The sequence below is a fragment of the Erinaceus europaeus genome, chromosome X, assembly GCF_950295315.1.
Source record: "Erinaceus europaeus chromosome X, mEriEur2.1, whole genome shotgun sequence".
NCBI classification, from domain to species: domain Eukaryota; kingdom Metazoa; phylum Chordata; class Mammalia; order Eulipotyphla; family Erinaceidae; genus Erinaceus; species Erinaceus europaeus.
In genome coordinates, this window is record NC_080185.1 from 85,151,100 (window position 1) to 85,171,404 (window position 20,305).

At 39.9% G+C, this 20,305-nt stretch overlaps 1 protein-coding gene across 4 annotated transcripts in view; it reads left to right on the forward strand.

The window, feature by feature from the left end:
- The window catches only part of FAM120C (family with sequence similarity 120 member C), a 423,297-nt gene that overhangs the window by 40,606 nt on the left and 362,386 nt on the right, over window positions 1-20,305 (forward strand). For 3 of the 4 annotated variants that reach the window (XM_060183515.1, XM_060183514.1, XM_060183516.1), the window contains exons 5-9: window positions 5,283-5,385; window positions 5,913-5,989; window positions 6,732-7,009; window positions 7,781-8,039; window positions 11,868-12,039. In XM_060183515.1, coding sequence (XP_060039498.1) covers window positions 5,283-5,385; window positions 5,913-5,989; window positions 6,732-7,009; window positions 7,781-8,039; window positions 11,868-12,039 — 889 coding nt within the window. Of the gene's footprint in view, window positions 1-5,282; window positions 5,386-5,912; window positions 5,990-6,731; window positions 7,010-7,780; window positions 8,040-11,867; window positions 12,040-20,305 lie in introns of those variants that run through there. The other variant, XR_009547634.1, reaches the window with a different exon arrangement.

The window sequence follows — 20,305 nt, forward strand, 5'->3', positions numbered from 1 at the left end:
AGCTTCTTTACTTTTTCATGCTTACAGATCGAAGTAAAAGTTTCTGCTAGAATACATTAAAGGGGGTGGGGGCGGGCTGTAGCACAGTGGATTAAAAGCACACACAAGGGGGGGTCAGATGGTAGCGCAGTGGGTTAAGTGCGCGTGGCGTAAAGCTCAAGGACCAGCTTAAGGATCCCAGTTTGAGCCCCCGGCTCCCCACCTGCAGGGGAGTCACTTCACAGGCGGTGAAGCAGGTCTGTAGGTGTCAATTTTTCCTCTCCCCCTCTCTGTCTTCCTGTCCTCTCAACATTTCTCTCTGTCCTATCCAACAACAAACGACATCAACAACAATAATAACCACAACAAGACTACAACAAGGGCAACAAAAGGGGGGAAAATGGCCTCCAGGAGCAGTGGATTCATGGTGCAGGCACTGAGCCCCAGCAATAAACCTGAAGGCAAAAAAAAAAAAAATGCACACACAAGGACCGGAACAAGGATCCCGGTTTGAGCCCCTGGCTCCCCACTTGCAGGGGGGTCAACTCACAAGCAGTGAAGCAAGTGACTATCTTTCTCTCCTCCTCTTCGTCTCCTTGATTTCTCTGTGTCCTATCCAACAACAATGACATCAATGAAAACAATAGCCTGTGGCTATCCTAGTTTTTTTTTTTCCCCTGAGCCTGACATCTGATATGTAGGTGGATCCAAGTTATTGTCTGGGGAGATGATGCCATGGCTAGAAAAAGGGGACCAGAAAGCTGGATCAGGGAAGGGAAGAGAGTAGCTCCCAAATATGAGAAAGGTTTATGAATATTTTTTACTATAAACCCCATCAATTTGATGTGATCTGGGGCCCATATTCAGCTTAGGAGCCAATGTGACCTCTGTATCCCTGTAAATCTGAGTTCACATTCTGTGGTCATGAGTAGGAATGTTCCAAGCTGCCCCAGTATCAGGACCCATCTTCCTCAGGTGTAGCATAAAAGTATGTTGTCCATCCTCCCTTCGGAGGATGGAACATTCTCTACCGTTGTTGATCCAAGTTAAGGGCAAGGTCCTATAAAACATGGTATCTGGCTTGGATTTTGTTTTTTGAAATGAAATAAAAATAAAATAAAATACATAAGTAAATAAATAAACATGCTTAGCTGATGATTTAAATTTTTTTCTGGAACTGAGCCTCATGCATATGTAATTTTACATCTCCTGGGTCAGTCTTTTTATTTTGGGGTGGGGGCATGCCATAGTGCCAGAGCTTCCTTGTAGTGCTGGGGTTCAAGCATGGGTCATGTGCATGGCAAGGAATGCACTCTACTTGATGAGCTATCTCTCCTGCCCAAGTTACTTTTTAAAAAATATATTATTTTAAAAAATATTTATTTATTTATTATATATTAATGAGAAAGACAAGAGGAGAGAGAGAAAGAGCCAGACATCTTTCCAGTACATGTGCTGCCGGGGATTGAACTCAGGATCTCATGCTTGAGAGTCCAATGCTTTATCCACTGTGCCACCTACCAAACCTCGCCACTTTATATATATATATATATATATATATATATATATATATATATTTTTTTTTTTTTTTTTACCAGAGCACTGCTCAGCTCTGGCTTATGGTAGTGTGGGGGATTGAACCTGGGATTTTGGAGCCTCTGGAATGAGAGTCTCTTTGCACAGCCATTATGCTATCTACCCCCACCAAGTTAGGTTTTTCAAACAACTTAATATACTTAAATTTATGGTTCTTTTTGAATGAACCATGTTAAGTTAGATAAGGAAAAAAAAGGATACATACTGTATGATCTCTCTTATAGGTGGAAATTAAGAAACAAGGGCAGAAAGGGGAAATATGAAATAAAATTTGGGCTGGATGTGGCATATTGTATCAAAGCAAAGGACTCTGAGGGAATGGAGTAGGCTGGCTTTACGGTCCTGGTGTATGATGATGGAAAAGGACTTAAGTTGGGAGTGAGAATTTTTTTGCAGTTTCCTTTTTTTGTAGACCATCACAGTGAAATGAGAAATTGTACCCATTTGTCAACAACTGTACTGTAAACCACCAACCCTCTTAATAACAAAAAATGTTTCTTTAATTTTTAATTAGCATCCAGTAAAACTGCTTTTATATGTGTGTGTGTACTATTCCATGAATTGTTAACATTGTTAACATCATTTTTTATTTTTGTTTTCCTTGTCCATGGGGTAGAGTCTTCAAATACATCTTTAACGTTAAGGTCCTGGAATGTTTCATTAATGTATTCTTCTATGTATTTTATAGTTTCAGGTCTAATATCCATATCCATTTTGAGTTAATTTTCATGAAAGGTGTTAGGTATTTCATTTCTCTGCATGTGGTTGTTCAGTTCACCCAACACCATTTGTTAAAGAGACTTTCTTTTCCCCATTGGGCAGTTTTGGTCCCTTTATTGTATATAATGAACATGGGCATTGACAGGTAGATCCATACTCCCAGCCTGTTTCTCTCTTTCCCTAGTGGGGCAGGGCTCTGGGGAAGCAGAGCTCCAGGACACATTAGTGGGGTTGTCTGCCCAGGGATGTTTGGCATTGTGGTAGCATCTGGAACCTGGTGGCTGAAAAAAAGAAAGTTTCCCTATTCTTTATCACTCTGGGAGTATGGACCAAAGAACTTTATGGGGTGCAGAAGGTGGGAGGTCTGGCTTCTGTAATTGCTTCTCCATTGTACATAGGTTTCAACAGGTTGATTCATACCCCCAGCCTGTTTCTGTCTTTCCCTAGTGGGTTAGAGCTCTGGGGAGGTGGGGTTCCAGGACACATTGATGAGGCCATCTGCCCAGGGAAGTCAGGTTGGCATCATGGAAGTATCTGCAACTTGCTGGCTGAAAAGTATTAAGATATAAAGCAGAACAGAGTGTTTAATTATCAGGAACCTAAAGGTAAAAGTATAGCAGATGAAATTTGGGGTCTTCATGTTGGAAAGAGCTAGGAATTCTATTTTAAGTATATTCGAAGGGGACCATGACTTTACTAATTTTTTACTGAGCCCAACAGCTAACAAGCAGGTGGGCTAGGAGAATTGTCTGGGAGGATGGTGTCAGAGTTGAGGATAAGACTAGAAGGCTGGGTAAGGTAGAGAGAATCTCCCATATAAGGAAAAAGCATATAAATACCATTACCTGTAAAACCCATTGATCTGATCTTGGGCCCATATCTATTCATATTTACCATGGGAGCCTATGTAACCTCTGCATCCCTGTTAGTCTGAGCTTGCATTCCATGATCATAGCTAGTAATATTCTAGGCTGCACTCATTTCAGGACCATTTTACATCAAGGGGCAGAGTATGTTGACCCAGCTTCCCTTCAGAGAGTTAGGCAATTTCTACCACTGTTGTTCTACATTGAGGGCAATGTCCTGTAGAGGCCCACAAGAGGGTTTATGATGTTGTTCCTGATAGAGATGACCAGTGATGGTGGAGAGAGGGATCTGTTAGAGGTTTAGGCTCATCATATCCAAAGATTCCCTGACCAGGGCCCCAACTAATGGGGTGGCCTGGTAGTAACCAAAAGTGCCATCATTAAAGTGTTCTGGTCTCTTGCCCTTATCCAGCTTTTGTAGTCCTTACTTTATCTGACATATTTGGTCTTAGAGTAATTGAGGGAAGTGAAATAGGGAGCAGTTGAGGAATTAGTTTTAAGTACAAAATAATTAAGTACTTTATGATGTCTTTTTTAGGTCTTTCTACTTGCTGCATTTATTGAGTCACTGTAGACTATTGCACACTTTTATTTTAAGGTATATGTTTTTCCCCAACTTATGGATAGATGTGCACTATCTCATGGGCCCTTGTCTAGAGTATTGTTGTTGTTGTTTTGCTAGTTCATGTGTTTCAATTCTCTAGATTCCACATGCTAGTAAAATTATCTGGGTTCTCTTTTACTTGTACTTATTTCATTGAACATAATCACTTTCAGTTCCATCCATTTTTTCCCAAGGGACACAATATAATATTTTTAATTGCCAAGTAGTACTCCATTGAGTATATGTCCTATAACTTCTTTATCCAGTCATCTATTCATGAGCATTTACTCTTTTGTAATTTTTTCCCCTCCAGCGTTATTGCTCAGATTCAATGCCTGCACTATGAATCCACTGCTCCTGGAGGCTTTTTTTTCCCTTTTGTTGCCCTTGTCATTTAAGGTTATAGTTATTATTGTTGTCATCGTTGTTGGAGAGGACAGAGAAATGGAGAGAGGAGGGGAAGACAGAGGGGAGAAAGACAGACACCTGAAGACCTGCTTCACCACCCTGCAGGTGGCGAGCCGGGGTCCTTACTTTTAGCGCCATGTGCGTGTAACCTGTTGTGCTACTGCCCAACCCCCTCCTTTGTGATTATAAATAGTGCAGCTATGTACATAGGAGTGCATATGTCCCTTCAAGAGTGGTATTGCTGGATCACAACATATTTCTATTTTTATTTCTTTAAGTTCTTTCTATACTCTTATCTATAAAAGCTACACCAGTTTGTATTTCTACCAGCAGTATATACTCTGTATATTTTTAAACTTGATATCTATTTATTTATATATATTTTTGTGGACTTGAGACCTCATAAATGTGTGATTTCATCACTTCCAAGCCACCCCCAAGGTGAGCTGTCTTGTTGGCTTCTAAAACTCATTTTCAAGAATGCATGCACATTTAACTTTATTTCCTTGTCATTTAAGGTTTGCATTTTATGAAACATGAAAAGACATGTTAAGAGTTCTGAGCCACAGGAATTTATACAGAAATATCCATGCCTTTTTAGGTTGAAGTTATATAAATTTTTGTTTTGTTTTGATTCTTATAGTACTGATATGTGCATTTAACCAGGTGTGCCACTGCCCAGCCTCTTATTCTTGTAGTCCTAGAGATAGAACCCAGAACCTCGCATATGTGAGGCATGTACTCACTGAGTTATATCCCCAATCATATGTATGTTGCAATGAAATATTTGAGATTTTTAAAATAGAAACTACGCAAGCAAAACACATGGCAAAAGAACCTAATAAGACCAACATTGTATCATTTCTATTGTTATCATCGCTTAATTTTTGTTTGCTTTTATGCTTAACTTTTTAAGTATTTCAGATTTTATGTTTGATAAATCTTTATCCTTTCCTTATCTTTTCTGGAATTTGAAAAAAACAAACTCTTTGGAGTTACTTTAAATATTTTATTTCTGCTACTGTTTTAACTTTTAGTTTATAAATTACGTGAAAAATACACTCTCATATTGTCTCTTCTTCTGAAAAATTTGCTGCCCCAACATACAGTCCAGAACAGAAGACAAAATAGAACGATTCAAGAAAGCAGTTGAGTACTATTCAGTCACAACCAAACTCTCTTCACTGCCAGTGAGTCCTGCCTCCTTTATAGGTAAGGCTTCCGTTTGACCCTTAGCTGCTCTGTACATAGGAGAAACTAAGTTAGACTCTCTGTCCTGAGCCCAAACTTAATCACATACCCACCTTAGAAATCATTCCTGTTTGCTAGACATTCTCCTTGTGTTGGCTATGCAATATGAGAGGTGGCATAAAGCAACGCTCTGGTTTCTTGAATTTGTTGATGGGTATAGTGGCATTTCCTTAGCTTGGGTTTTTCTGCCACTATCCTTCATGTGACGTAAATAACCCTGCATTTGGGTTCACACCTAACTTTGAATTCCACCTCTTCTGCTTACTATTTCTGTGATTGCAGCAAGTAATATTGTATTAAATATGCCTCATGATACCTACTTTGTAGTCAGATGAAATAATTTATTTAAGCTTCCTGACTTGTCACATAGAAGATATTCCATAATTTGTAATTTATTTGATAATAGTAATTTGATGTGAGAATGGAATAATGTAAAATGGTAGGATTATTAGGATTAAGTAAATTATTACCCTTTCTCTTGGCCTCAGGTTTTCGGAATAATCGACTTGGAAATCCCCCCCTTCCACGAAATCAAATGGGCACTATCTCTATTGGAAAGCCGGTGGTATGTATCTTATAAGAGACCTGAGAGGTTTTGTTAGCATTGGACTCAGTTTTCCCTGTTTTTTTTTTTTTAATTTAAGAAAGGAGACATATGGGGAGTCAGGCAGTGGCGCAGCGGGTTAAGAGCACATAGCACAAAGCACAAGAAAGGAGACATTAACAAAAACCATAGAATAAGAAGGGTACAATTCCGCACAATTCCCATAACCCTATCTCCATATCCCATCCCCTCCCCTGATAGCTTTCCCATTATCTATCTCTCTGGGAGTATGGATCCAGGGTCGTTGTGGGTTGCAGAGGGTGGAAGGTCTAGCTTCTGTAATTGCTTCCCCGCTGGTCGATCCATACTCCCAGTCTGCCTCTGTCTTTCCCTAGTAGGTTTTATAATCTAAGTTAAGGAGTAATCAGAGTTCAGTGTAGTCAGAATCCCAGAGCTATGTATACCTATGCAATAGTCTCAACCTGATATTCTCATAATGTGTAAAGAAAGCATCCAAATCACTAACGGCTATGGTATCATAAAAATAGATGAGCCGATGTGAGAGAATGATTTTAGGAGATGTGGATTGGTCCATTTTCTTGCCTCTGGAGGATTTTTGCCCATACATCATTATTAGAATTATTCCTGTTATCCTCAGTAGGTCTCTGCTATTGGAACTATCTACTGTGTCACAACTTCTGAGGGAATCCTCTTGGAACCTGGTAAAATGTTAAATAGTTGTTCTGTTTGTTTTGTCCTTTAGTTTCCTTACCACATGCCCCAGAAAATGAAATATCCACCACCATTCCCAATGGGACCCAACTCTTCTCTTCTCTTCTCTCCCCATGCTTTGGGGGGGTCTCATGCTTTTTCTGAAGATCCCATGATACAGGACAGCCCCGTTGCCAATTGGACTGTCAATTTTGACTCTGCTGCATCCCAGTTTCCCAATTACTTGACTTCTAAAGCCTCACCTCCATTGGGAACAGACTCTTCCCACTCTTCTTCTGATGGTGATGAGCCAAATGGAGCCAATTCAGAGTGAGTATCTATCCCAAGGGACCAGTCTTCTGAAGTATTTATATTTCTTTACTTATGATCTGGGTAGAAGTGTGGGAAAATGAACATCTGTGGCATTTCTCTGTGGTTCTTTGCTCTTAAGTGAAGTAGAAAAATATTTATGCATGGTTACTTTATGCTCATTTTGAATATTTTATATAGCTGGTAATTTTCAGATGTCCAGACTACTGAGGTAAAAGGTAGAATAACAGGTAAGGAAGCCCTGGTATGGATGTGCTAAATATCATGGTTAGCATTTTACAATTTTGTGTAGGGGGTGGGGGTTTCTGAAAATAAAAGCAAAAAGAATCTATAGAGTTGTTGTTGAAACAGCTTAGTAGGCATTTACATTACTTAGTAACAAAAACAGGCTTCTGAAGATTAAGAGTGGAATTTTGTATTAACTCATTTGTTCTTAGATTTTTCCAAGAAGATTATTCCCAGGAATGGGAGTTGCTTTAAACTTTTGATTGTAAGTAATTTCTTCAAACAAACAAATAGGCTTTAAACATACCCTCTTACAAGTTAAAAAAATATTTAGAATGGTACTCACAACTTTTGATCATTTTGGTTTATATCAAAGAAGCCAGTAGTATACCAATGGCTACTGAAAAGAAAGGTCCAGTATTAATCTAGTGTCCTGACATCCAGAGAGGTTGTAAGATTACTTGGAGTTAGAATAGATATGTTGAATTGGAGTGTTTTTATCAGATTCTTTTCTCTCTTCTACATAGTGTTTCTAATATTTTTTAGACATGGCACAGAAACTGCTCAGCAGCAGCCTGGATGGGAGAATACAAATAGTGATAGAGGATCCTGGGTTGATAGTGGAGATGGCAGCCTGGGTAATGGTGAGCCCCACATCCCATCTCTGCTGTCTATGTCTACGAGAAACCACATCGACATTACCATTCCACCCTTACCTCCAGTGGCTCCAGAAGTCTTGAGAGTTGCTGAACACAGACACCGAAGGGGTCTTATGTATCCATATATCTACCATGTCCTCACAAAGGTGAGAGAGCACATCAGCACTTACCTCCCTACTCTTCACACTATGTTGCATTTCCTAGAACTGTATGTTACCAGAGAACATATTTACAATGGTATCTGAAGGAAGATAAAATGAGACCAAGTGTTCTGGGGGTCCTCATGGATTAAAGCCCTTAGGTTGGTTTGGCAAAATCAGCAGGAGACAGGGCTGTTGGTATGCATGAGACCCCTTCTGTTTCATTTGGTTTAAATCCCCCCTGCTTAACACTATTCTATTTACATAACCACTGTTAACAAGTTCCACCCTCCCTCCAGGGCACTGTGGTTCAGTGATAGGATTCTCGCCTGCTCTGCCCCTTCTTTGTCACACTCTGATTTTCACCAGTCACTTTTCTCTCCACCCTCTCTATGTCACATCCTGTTTCCACCCTACTTGACAAGTATATATAAAGACAGCATTGTGAGTTTTAGAGTACTTTACCTTGAGTTTAGCTTAGCTCGTCTTAGATTGTGCTGCGTCCTGCATGAATAAAGAGATACTGCCTACAGCTCAACTATGAGTCCCTGGTCGTCTGTTACCTGCCCGTGAAGCTATCCCGGTGAAAACAACCTAACCCATCGAAAACGACATATGGCGCCACAACGTGGGACTAGACCTGCGCAACTCCCAGATAAGTGAAGACTTTGCCTACCTATGCACTATGGTCTTCTCTTTTACTTACGAAGAGGTTTGCCAAAGCCTCTACTGTTTCATTATAAGACAGTTTCTCTGTCTCTGGAACATTTTACTCTGGGCCACACTTCGGTTCCCTCACCGGGAACTTTGGTTTCTTATGACCAGGATCATAGAGCTTGGGAGATGCACGGAGATTTCTCCTTGGACTTTCTGGATTCCCTCTCCCATGTTTTCTGAGGAAAAGGACTACATTTTGCTCCGGGCCACAATTTGGTTCTTTATGACCGTAATCATAGACCTTGGGATATGCATGGGGATTTCCACTGGGACTTTCTGGACTTCTTCTCGAATGTTCCCCATGGAGAAGGACTACTCTAATTTGAAGAGCATTCTCCAGTACCCTGGCAGTTCCCAAGTATGGAGACACGTGGTTAGTTCTACTCTCCTGATTGGATTCTTTCTTCGATGGGAAGACACTTTTAAAAATGGGTGCCTGAAGCAATCCAGCAGGAACAGTCCGAAGCACCCTAAATGGAATTTCGAGGAGCTTTTTGAACTAGGTCGCCCTCCAGGGATTCTTAATCCTACATGGTGAGATCTTGATAATCTGGTTCAAGTTGCGTTTCATAAGAGAATGATTTGAATGACTGAATTTTTGTTTGACATTGACTTAAAAAAAAAAATGCTGGACGCAGCCATGATTTCTAGAGACATCCAGAAACAATGCAAAAAGTTGTTTTTTCCCTCCTTTGATTTCTCTTTTACGTCTTGACATGAATCTGAAACGTTTAATCCTGAAAACTGTATGAGTTATGGGTGGGGCAGATAGTGCAATGATTATGTTAATTATTCTCATGCCTGAGGCTTTTAACCGTGGTTCTTCTGTTTACCTTTCCACATTTTATTGAGTTTAAACTGTTTAAACAACCTTAAAATCATACTAGAAAAGACTTCCAATTATAATGGAGTTATCAATTGTAGTAAACTTCTAATCTGCTACAAGTTTTGTTTGACAAGTAAGTGAATTTCACCTGTCAAAGTCTTCACATGAAAAAGCATCTACTCAAATAGAATTCCTGGAAATCCATTTGGATCCTGTTCTCTGACATCACCCCCGGAAACCAATGATGAGACCTGGCACGACCTGAAGAAACAGATTCACAGACTCCAAAGATCACTCTCTACAGAAAAGCAGAATTCAGGTGGCCGACATTCCCCATCGAGACAGACGTACAGCATTTCATCCTCTGACATTTTCTTCTGTGGTCAGCTACTTTGGACTGACACCTCCATCGGACTTACTGGTACACGCTGCTGTGTTTCTCAAAGACTAACTTCAGCCTATTGCCTTGAGACTTTATAGACCATGTTCCCTCGCCTGCAGGCTCTGTCCCAGAGGCAGAAAACTCCCCCTCCTTATTAGGTTATGCCCACAGAGGCATGAAGCGCCCCAAGAGGCAAGAGATGCCCACAGAGGCAGGAAACGCCCTTTGAGGCAAGAGATGCCCCCCAGAGGCATGAAGCGTTCCCAGAGGCAAGAAATGCCCTTTCGCCTGCTAGGCCTTGCCCTTTGAGGCAAGAAAAGCTCCCCTTGGCATCACACTGGTTATTGCTGTTCGCCTATTTTGTTTTCCATGTCTTATGCCAGTTCTTTTGAAAATGCCTGTACGATATACGTTTCTGTTCACCCCACAATGGCCATTAGTTAAAAAGAAAGGGGGAATTGTTGGTATGCATGAGACCCCTTCTGTTTCATTTGGTTTAAATCCCCCCTGCTTAACACTATTCTATTTACATAACCACTGTTAACAAGTTCCACCCTCCCTCCAGGGCACTGTGGTTCAGTGATAGGATTCTCGCCTGCTCTGCCCCTTCTTTGTCACACTCTGATTTTCACCAGTCACTTTTCTCTCCACCCTCTCTATGTCACATCCTGTTTCCACCCTACTTGACAAGTATATATAAAGACAGCATTGTGAGTTTTAGAGTACTTTACCTTGAGTTTAGCTTAGCTCGTCTTAGATTGTGCTGCGTCCTGCATGAATAAAGAGATACTGCCTACAGCTCAACTATGAGTCCCTGGTCGTCTGTTACCTGCCCGTGAAGCTATCCCGGTGAAAACAACCTAACCCATCGAAAACGACACAGGGCTGTGTAGTAAATGATGACCCTAGAAAAGAAATATAATTATGATTATTTTGAAAATGATAATGCACCAAGGTGATGAACTCTGGTCCAGGAATGGACACAATTTAAGAAGAGACTTTTTGCAGTTGTTTACTATCCTTCTCTAGAACTCTTTCTCTCTTCTAGTCTTACCATACCAATCTATCACCCAACAGTGTCTAAAATGGACTTTCCTGTTTAATAAGCTATTGTCAGTAATAGCAGAAAGCTTAAACAATGAAATATATTGAGTCCAGCCCCTACTACATTTTAGGAAGCTTTGGTGCTATGTTCTCTCTCTCCCCCTATGTCTCTATCCCTATGTCTGTCTTTAAACTATCTTTAAAAAACAGTGTATATGTGACCAATGAAATAACTAGATGTGTAGAATGCAAGACTTGTATACCCAAGGTCCCAGATTTGGTCCCTGGCACTGCATGTGCTAGAACAATGCTCTTACTCCCCCCCATCTATCTCTATGTAGATAAACAAATCTTTAAAATTAATTAGATCTAAAAAGTAGATCTCTGTATTCCCTTTCTCACAAAATAGATATTTTTTAGTGGAATATAGCTTGAGTGGTGGCACACCTGGTTGAGTGCACATGTTACAATGTGCAGGACCAGATTTTGTGCCCCTGTCCCCACCTGGAAGGTGAAAGCTTTTCTAATGTTTTAATTTATTTATTATTGGATAGAGACAAAGTGGAATTGAGAGGGGGTGGGGAGAGAGAGAGGGAGAGAGACAGAGACACCTGCAGTCCTGCTCCACTGCTCGTGAAGCTTTCCCCCCTGCAGGTGGAGACCTAGGGCTTGAATGGAATATAGCTTTAAAACTGGCTATGGTTAGCTAGGTTTATTAGAACTTCATTTTTAAATCTGAAAAACTGTCTTAATATAAGTAGAAATTTTAACACTTAGGTTACAGTCCATTACTAATTCTTTTCAGCTCATTTTTAGTTTGTAAGGCAATTAATTTCTCCTTTCTTCTGCACCAATTTCTTGTTAGGGTGAAATTAAGATCCCTGTATGTATTGAGGATGAGTGTAACATGGAGCTACCTCCAGCTGCTCTCCTGTTTCGATCAGCTCGTCAGTATGTGTATGGGGTGCTTTTCAGTCTGGCAGAGACACAACGAAAAGTGGAACGCTTGGCCATACGGCGGCGGCTACCTGTGGAAGGTAAGTATAATTGGAGTTTTGGCAATTTTCTCAAAACTTGACACAGAACAAAAATACTTTCGTCACCCCATTATATATTTTGCTATGGAACTGACTAAGAGAAAAACACATTCTTCACCAGAATCTATATGGATATGAAATCTAAGCTCCATTTCTTTAATAATTCAGAGTGATTGCCACTCATAAGGACAACACTGAACTTGGGGATTTGATGTTCTTCTCCTCAGTGGTATTTAATTAAAAACATAAATGAAAATAAAATGTTTTAGCAGGATCAGCTAAGCAGCTCTGTTGGGTAGTATGCTAGTTTTGCTGTACATGTGATCCAGGTGATATCCTGCTGACCCCCCCCCACTCCCTGCCTTAGAGGAAACACTGGTGTGATCAGTCTCTGTTTCTGTCTTTACCCCCACTTCCTATCTGAAAAAGTTGACCTGTAGCAGTGAAGCCCCATTGATTACCAAAAGGAAGGAAGGAAAAGAAAAGAAATGAAGGGGGAGTTGGGCGATAGCACAGCAGGTTAAGTGCACGTGACGCAAAGCACAAGGACAGGCAGAAGGATCCCAGTTCGAGCCCTGGCTGCCCACCTGTAGGAGAGTCACTCCCCAGGCGGTGAAGCAGGTCTGCAGGTGTCTATCTTTCTCTCACCTTCTCTGTCTTCCCCTCCTCTCTCCATTTCTCTCTGTCCTATGTAACAATGATGACATCAATAACAACAACATTAACTACAACAACAATAAAAAGACAACAAGGGCAACAAAAGACAAAAAAATAAATAAAATTTTTAAAAAAGAAAAGAAATGAAGGAAGAGCTTTTTTCTTTTTTTAAAAAAAAGAAAGAAATGAAGGAATAGATATAGCACAAAGCCTTACTAACCCTTACTGGCGTAAGGATCCTGGTTTGAGCCCCTGGACAGAGAGGACAGGAGAGAACAAAGAGGACAGGAGAGAAAGGTCACTGGATAGTGTGCCTACATTGCTATGTGTATGAACAAGTTTGAGCCCTGATACCACATGGGATATGCTGTGGTAATGGAGAAAGCTTCTGTACTGTGATGACCCAGAGTAGTAAAAATGTGTTAGGCTTTAGTTACATAAAAGGAGGAGAAATGGAAACTGCTATCTAAAAAATAGAATAATAAAATGAAGTACTCAATGCATAGGTTAAACAGCAGATTGGAGACAACAGTACTCAGTGAACTTGCAGATAGTAATATAAGTAGAAATTACCCAATCTGAAAAAGTTCACAAAAATGTAGACTAGAAAAATGATCATGTGGGACAAGGCAGTAGTGCAGTGGGTTAAGTACACATGGCACAAAGCCTTACTAACCCTTACTGGCATAAGGATCTGGGTTCGAGCCTCTGGCTCCCCTCCCGCAGGGGGGTCGCTTCGCAAGTGGTGAGGCAGGTCTGCAGGTATCTTATCTTTCTTTCCCCCTCTGTCTTCCCCTCCTCTCTCAATTTCCTTCTGTCCTATGCAATGGCAACAACAAGGACAACAAAATGGGAACAATGGCCTCCAGGAGCAGTGGATTTGTAGTGCAGGCACCGAGCCCCAGCAATAACCCTGGAAGCAAATATATATATACACCTATGTTCATGATAGCGCTATCTGTAGTAGGCCAGACATTGAAGCAATCCAGGTACCCAGTGACAGATGAATATTTCAGAAAGTTGTGGCATGTATACACAACAGAATACTATTCAACTATTAAAATGAAGAAATCATCTCCTTTGCCTCATCGTGAATGGAACGTGAAGGAATCCTGTTAAGTGAACTCAATCAGAAAGAAAAGTATGAATGCCATGTTATCTCACTTATAAGTAGAATTTAAGAAACAAGGAGAGAAAGTCAAAACATGGGTGAAACTTGGACTAGATGTAACCTGTTGCAGCAAGGCAAGGATTGGGGATAGTGGGGCTGAGAGGGCTTTTTTTACTTAAGGCATAGTGGTAGAGGAGGAACTAAGCTGGTATTGGGATGGTGTGCAAACATGGAAAGATAAAAGACTGTATGAGATCACCCCATATTCATCCTTCTGTTTCTGACTTCTTTCACTTAACATGAAATTTTCAAGCTCCATCCAAGATCGGCTGAAAATGGTGAAGTCACTGTTTTTAATAGCTGAGTAATATTCCATTGTGTATACATACCACAACTTGCTCAACCACTCATCTGTTGTTGGACACCTGGGTTGTTTCAAGGTTTTGTCTATTACAAATTGTGCTAAGAATATAGGTATACACGAATCTTTATGGATGGGTGTGTTGGGTTCTTTAGGATATATCCCCAAGAGAGGAATTGCAGGATCATATGGTAGGTCCATTTCTAGCCTTCTGAGAGTTCTCCAGACTGCTCTCCACTGGGGTTGGACCAATTTACATTCCCACTAGCAGTGTAGGAGGGTTCCTTTGTCCCCACAACCTCTCCAGAATTTGTTGCTGCTACCTTTTCTGATGTATGACGTTCTCACAGGAGTAAAGTGGTATCTCATTGTTGTCTTTATTTGCATTTCTCTGACAATCAAAGACTTGGAGCATTTTTTCATGTGTTTCTCGGCCTTTTGGATCTCTTCTGTGGTGAATATTCTGTCTATGTTCTCTCCCCACTTTTGGATGGGGTCATTTGTTTTCTTGTTGTTGAGTTTGGTAAGCTCTTTATATATTTTGGTTATTAAACTCTTGCCTGATGTATGGCATGTAAAGATCTCCCATTCTGTGAGGGATCTCTTGGTTTGGGTAGTGGTTTCTTTTGCTGTGCAGAAGCTTTTTAATTTGATGTAGTCCCATAGGTTTATACTTGCCTTAGTCTTCTTTGTAATTGGATTTGTTTCATAGAAGATGTCTTTAAAATTTATGTGGAAAAGAATTCTGCCAATATATTTTTTAATTTTCTTTATTTTTAATATTTTTATATTATAGAATTACATGTCGATGGGGGTTTGAATCCACACCATTCCCACCACCAGAGTTCTGAATCTTCACTCTCCTCAATGCAATCCACTCTGTTCCCCTAAAGTTTTAGACATGGACCAACCATCTTTTCTACAACTATATGTCCACATTTACACATAGTTGCCCCTTCTTTTTCTGATTCACTCCTCTTTCTCTCTAAGCCACTCATGACATTATAACTACCTCCATATGTCCCTCTCCTTTTCCTTCTCTCTCTCTCTCTGGGTGCTGATGGAGCTGGAGTGCAGAGTCCTATCACTTCTCCCTCACTGGGAGTGTGGATCAAGGTTGTTTATGGGGAAGGTAGGAGTTCTGGCTTCTGTAGTTACTTCTCCGCTGAGCATGGACACTGACAGGTCAATCCATACCCCCAGCCTGTTTCTCTCCCTAGTGGATCAGAGCTCTGGAGATGTCAGTGTGCAGGCTACATTGATGGGGTCATCTGCCCAAAGAAGTTGGGGTAGAGTCATGGTAGCATCTGCAGCCTGGTGTCTGGAAGGTGGCATGACCTAACTTGAGACAAGATGTTTAATAAACAGGAAGCAGAAAGTAGGATCAGAGCAGATGATATTAAGGATTTTAGGGTAGAAAAAAGCTACAAGAACCATTTTAAGCATGTTCCTAGGAGCATATAACTATAGTTTTGCTTGAATTTGGTAGCTAGCCTGCGGTTAGATGAGAATATTGTCTGAGAGAATGGTGTCAGAGTGAAGAAAAGGGCTAGAAATTTGGATTAGGGAAGGGAGTAGCTCCCATTCTTAAAAAAATAATTTTGTGGCGAACATTAACTGTTTACCTTCATCCACCTGCTCCAGGGCCCATATGTAAATGTATATTTATATTTAGCGCCAGAGCCTGTGTATCCTCTAAGTCCCTATTTAGTCTGAGCTTATAGCTCATGGTCACATCTAAGGAACATTGTAGGCTGTACTTATTTTAGGACCAGTTTTTTTCAAGTGGCAGGGTAGGCTATCCCCAGCCTCCCTTCAGAGACTGGGGTTATCCCTACTGTCAATTGCTTTATGGTAGAGCCAAGGTCCTGAGAGGGCCCACAAGATGCTGTTCCTTATGGAAGCGACCAGTGGTAGTGGAGAGAGGGACCCTTTAGAGGTCAAGGTCTATCACATGTGTATGGGAATCCAAGGATTACCTAACTAGGACCCCAGATGATCAGATGGTGTGATATTGATCAAACGGGCCATTATTAAGTGGGCCAGTCTCTTGCCCTTATCCAACTTTTGTTATCCTTTCTTTATCTGATTATCTTAAATTTTCTCTCAGTTGTTTAGGCGTTGAGTATCATTTGTTGAGCACAACCAGAGTTAGGTTTTGGGGATCTGTTTTCTTTGGGCCATTCTGCTAGGCTGTCCTGCTAATTTGGTCTAAATAAAATAAATCACAGAATTTATGATGCCTTCTTTAGGCACTTCAACCATTATTAAGCACTTTGACTTTGAGCTATATGATTGTCCCTTGTTTATGGATACGTGTACACCTGTATCCAGTACCCTAAACCCTAGCCTAATCTGTTATCTGTTACTTAGTTAAATGATATGCCATCTAACTTGGATGTAGGTAGTCCCATGTGTTAGGAAAGGTCTCACCATATTTGAAGAGTTGTGAAGTTGACTTCTCAAGCTGGTATCTCTGGTTGTAGTCCACAGTAGGATTTCAGTAGCAGCATTATGTGAGGTGGCACCACCAATTAGCGGTTTGGTTGAAGTTGACAAAGTTGGAATGACAATAAGGAATCATAGAGAAGGAATTTCTGGAAGGATGGGCATATCCTAGCAGTACCAGGACTAGGAGAAATGTGAGTCTTAAAGAGGATGGGAAGGGTTTCTTATAGTCTTAGAGAGAGTTAAAATATCAATAATTAGTTATTATAGCCAGGTTACTTGGGAAGTTTAGTGTCTATATTAGTATACTTGATTTCACTACGATTTGAACACTTTTAGTGGTATCTGAACCTCTGTGTTTTAAATACTTACAAGGTCAAAAGTTATAGTCTGGGCTAAAGTTATAGTTGATTTAGCTGTTTGCAAAGCTATATTTTTAGAGATCCATAAACAATTAATCCCCTTATCAGAGATTGATCATTTTGCAAATCTAAGATAAATATTAGCAAAAACTAGTATTTGTGCTTAGGGCTATGGTCTAGGCAGTTAGGAAACTTGAGATATTAAATCTATCCACCCTCCCATGTCATATTACTATTGATAGGACTAAATAGTGATAGGACTAGAGCTTCGCATCTTACCCATCACTGAAAGTCTCTGCCCTCCCCTTCCCCCCCTAGGTAACCACTATACTTTTCCCAATTTAAATACTGGTTATGTTGTGTCTGGTGTTTATTTTATGTATGTGTGTTCAGTTTTCTAAATTCTACATATGAGTGAGACCATCCTTTAGTATTCCTTTACCTCCTTGCTTATTTCACTAAGCATAATGTTCTCAAGTTTAATTCATTTTATTCCAAAGGATGTAAAATAATTTTTATTGCTGAGTAATATTCCATTGAGTATATGTCCCGTATCTTTTTTTAACCAGTCATCTGTGGAGGGACATTTTAGTTGCTTCCAAATTTTTGGTATTGTAGATAATGCAGCTATGAACATGGGGATGCATTTATCTCTTCAAATTAGTGATGCTGTCTCTTTTGGGTAAATGCCTAGGAATGGGATTACTGGGTCGTGAAGTATTTCCATCTCTATTTGCTTAAGGATTCTCCATACTATTCTCCATAATGGTTGTACCATTTTGCATTCCCACCAGCAGTGTATTAGTGTTCCTTTCTCTCCACATCCTTTCCAACATTTACCTTCTCCTGTTTTTTTAAAGTTTTTAAAAAATATTTATTTATTCCCTTTGTTGCCCTTGTTGTTTTATTGTTGTAGTTATTGTTGTTATTGATGTCGTCATTGTTGGATAGGACAGATAGAAATGGAGATAGGAGAGGAAGACAGAGAGGGGTGAAGAAAGATAGACACCTGCAGACCTGCTTCACCACTTGCTACCTCCCAACCCCCAATGACCAGGTTTTAATGTAGGACCCACATATTTTTTTTATTAGTGATTTAACAGTGGTGTACAAAATCATAAGACTTCAGGGTTATAGTTTCAAGGTCATGCATGGGTGTGTACCACTTGCACTTAACCCGCTATGCTACCACCAGACTCCCATCTTCTCCTGTTTTGTTGATGAATGCCATTCTTACAGGTTAGTGGTGGTATCTCAATGTGGTTTTAATTTGCATTTCTCGAGTGATGAGTGAATTAGAGCATTTCTGCATATGTCTGTGGACCATGTGTATCTCTTCTTTGGAGAACTGTCTATGCATGTCCTCTGCCCACCTTTTTATTGGGTTGTTCTTTTTCTTCTCATTGAGCTGATTGAGTTCTCTATAGATGTTTTATATCAAGTGCTTGTCTGAAGTATGATGTAAGAATATGTTCTCCCATTTGCTGGGTTTCCTGTTTATCTTTATGGAGTTTTCCTTTGATGTATGGAAGCTTTATAATGAGATAGTCCCACTTGTTCAATCTTGCTTGATTCCCTTGCCCATGGGGTGAAGTCTCCAAATATGTCTTTAATGTTAATGTCATGAAATGTTTCACCAATATGTTCTTCTATGTATTTTATACTTCAGGTCTGATATCCAGAACTTTGATCCATTTTGACTTAATTTTGGTGTATGGTGTTAATTGGTGGTCTAGTTTCATTTTTCTACATGTTTCTGTCCAATTCTGCCAACACCATTTGTTAAAGATACTTTCTTTTTCCCCAATGGGCATATTTGGCCCCTTTGTCATATGTGAGTATCTCTACATGTATGGATTGAGTTCTGGACTCTCTATCCTTTTCAATTGGTCCATATGACTATTTTTGTTCCAGTACCACACTGTTTTAATTACTACTGCTTTGTAATATAACCTGAAGTTGGGTATTGTGATGCCTCCATTTTTCTTCTTTTTCCTTAGAAGTGTTTTTGCTATTGGTGGTTTTTTAAAGTTCCACACAAATTTTTGAATAATCTGTTCAGTTTCCTTGAAATACATCTTTGGGATTTTAATAGGGATTGCACTGAATCTATAGATTGCTTTTGGCAAAATTGCCATTTTAATGATATTTATTTTCCCAATCCATGAACAGGGGATGTCCTTCCATTTCTTTGTGTTATCCTCTATTTCTTTTAACAGTGTCTTATAGTTTTCCTTGAAAAGGTCCTTTACATGCTTTGTTATATTTATTCCTAGATATTTGATCGTTTAGGGTTCAGTTGTAAATGGTATTGCTTCTTTCAGTTTCATTTGTTCTGACCTATCTTTTATCCTTTCCAATCTGGATTCCTTTGATATCTCTTTCTTGTCTGATTGCTATGGCAAGGACTTCTAGGACTGTGTTGAATAAAAATGGTGAGAGTAGGCACCCTTATCTAGTTCCTGATTTTAGGAGAAAAGCTTTCAATTTTTCCCCATTTACTATGATTTAGCTGTAGTTTTATCATATATAGCCTTTATTTATGTTAAGGAATATCCCTTCCACTCCCAGTTTCTTGAGGACCTTTATCATAAATGGGTGTTGTACCTTGTCAAATGCTTTTTCTGCATCAATTGATAGAATCATGTGACTTTTATTTTTCCTTTTGCTGATATAGTGGATTACGTTTATTGACTTACGGATTTTGAACAATCCCTGTTTCCTAGGGATGAATCCCACTTGATCTTGGTGGATTATTCTCTTGATATGCTGTTGTATTCAGCTATCTAAGATTTTGTTGAGGATCTGTGCATCAATATTTATCAGGGATATAGGTCTATAGTTTAATTTTTTGGTGGGGTCCTTTCCTGCTTTGGGGATCAGAGTGATGTTAGCCTCATAGAATGTATTTGGGAGTGTTCCCTCTTATATTTTCTGGAAGAGTTTTAGGAGGATGGGTGTTAGTTCTTTAAATGTTTTGTAAAATTCATTAGTATACCCATCTGGATCTGGGCTTTTGTTCTTGGATAGGCTTTTGATTACTGTTTCAATTTTTTTTGTAAATTTTTTTTATATTTATTTAGTTTCCCTTTTGTTGCCCTTGTATTTTTATTGCTGTTGTAGTTATTGTTGTTGTTGTTATTGATGTTGTCATTGTTGTATAGGACAGAGAAATGGAGAGAGAAGGGGAAGAGAAATACAGAGAGGGGGAGAGAAAGATAGATACCTGCAGACCTGCTTCACCACTTGTGAAACAACTCTCCTGCAGGTAGGGAGCCGGGGGCTGGTACCAGGATCTTTAAGCTGGTCCTTGTGCTTTACGCCACG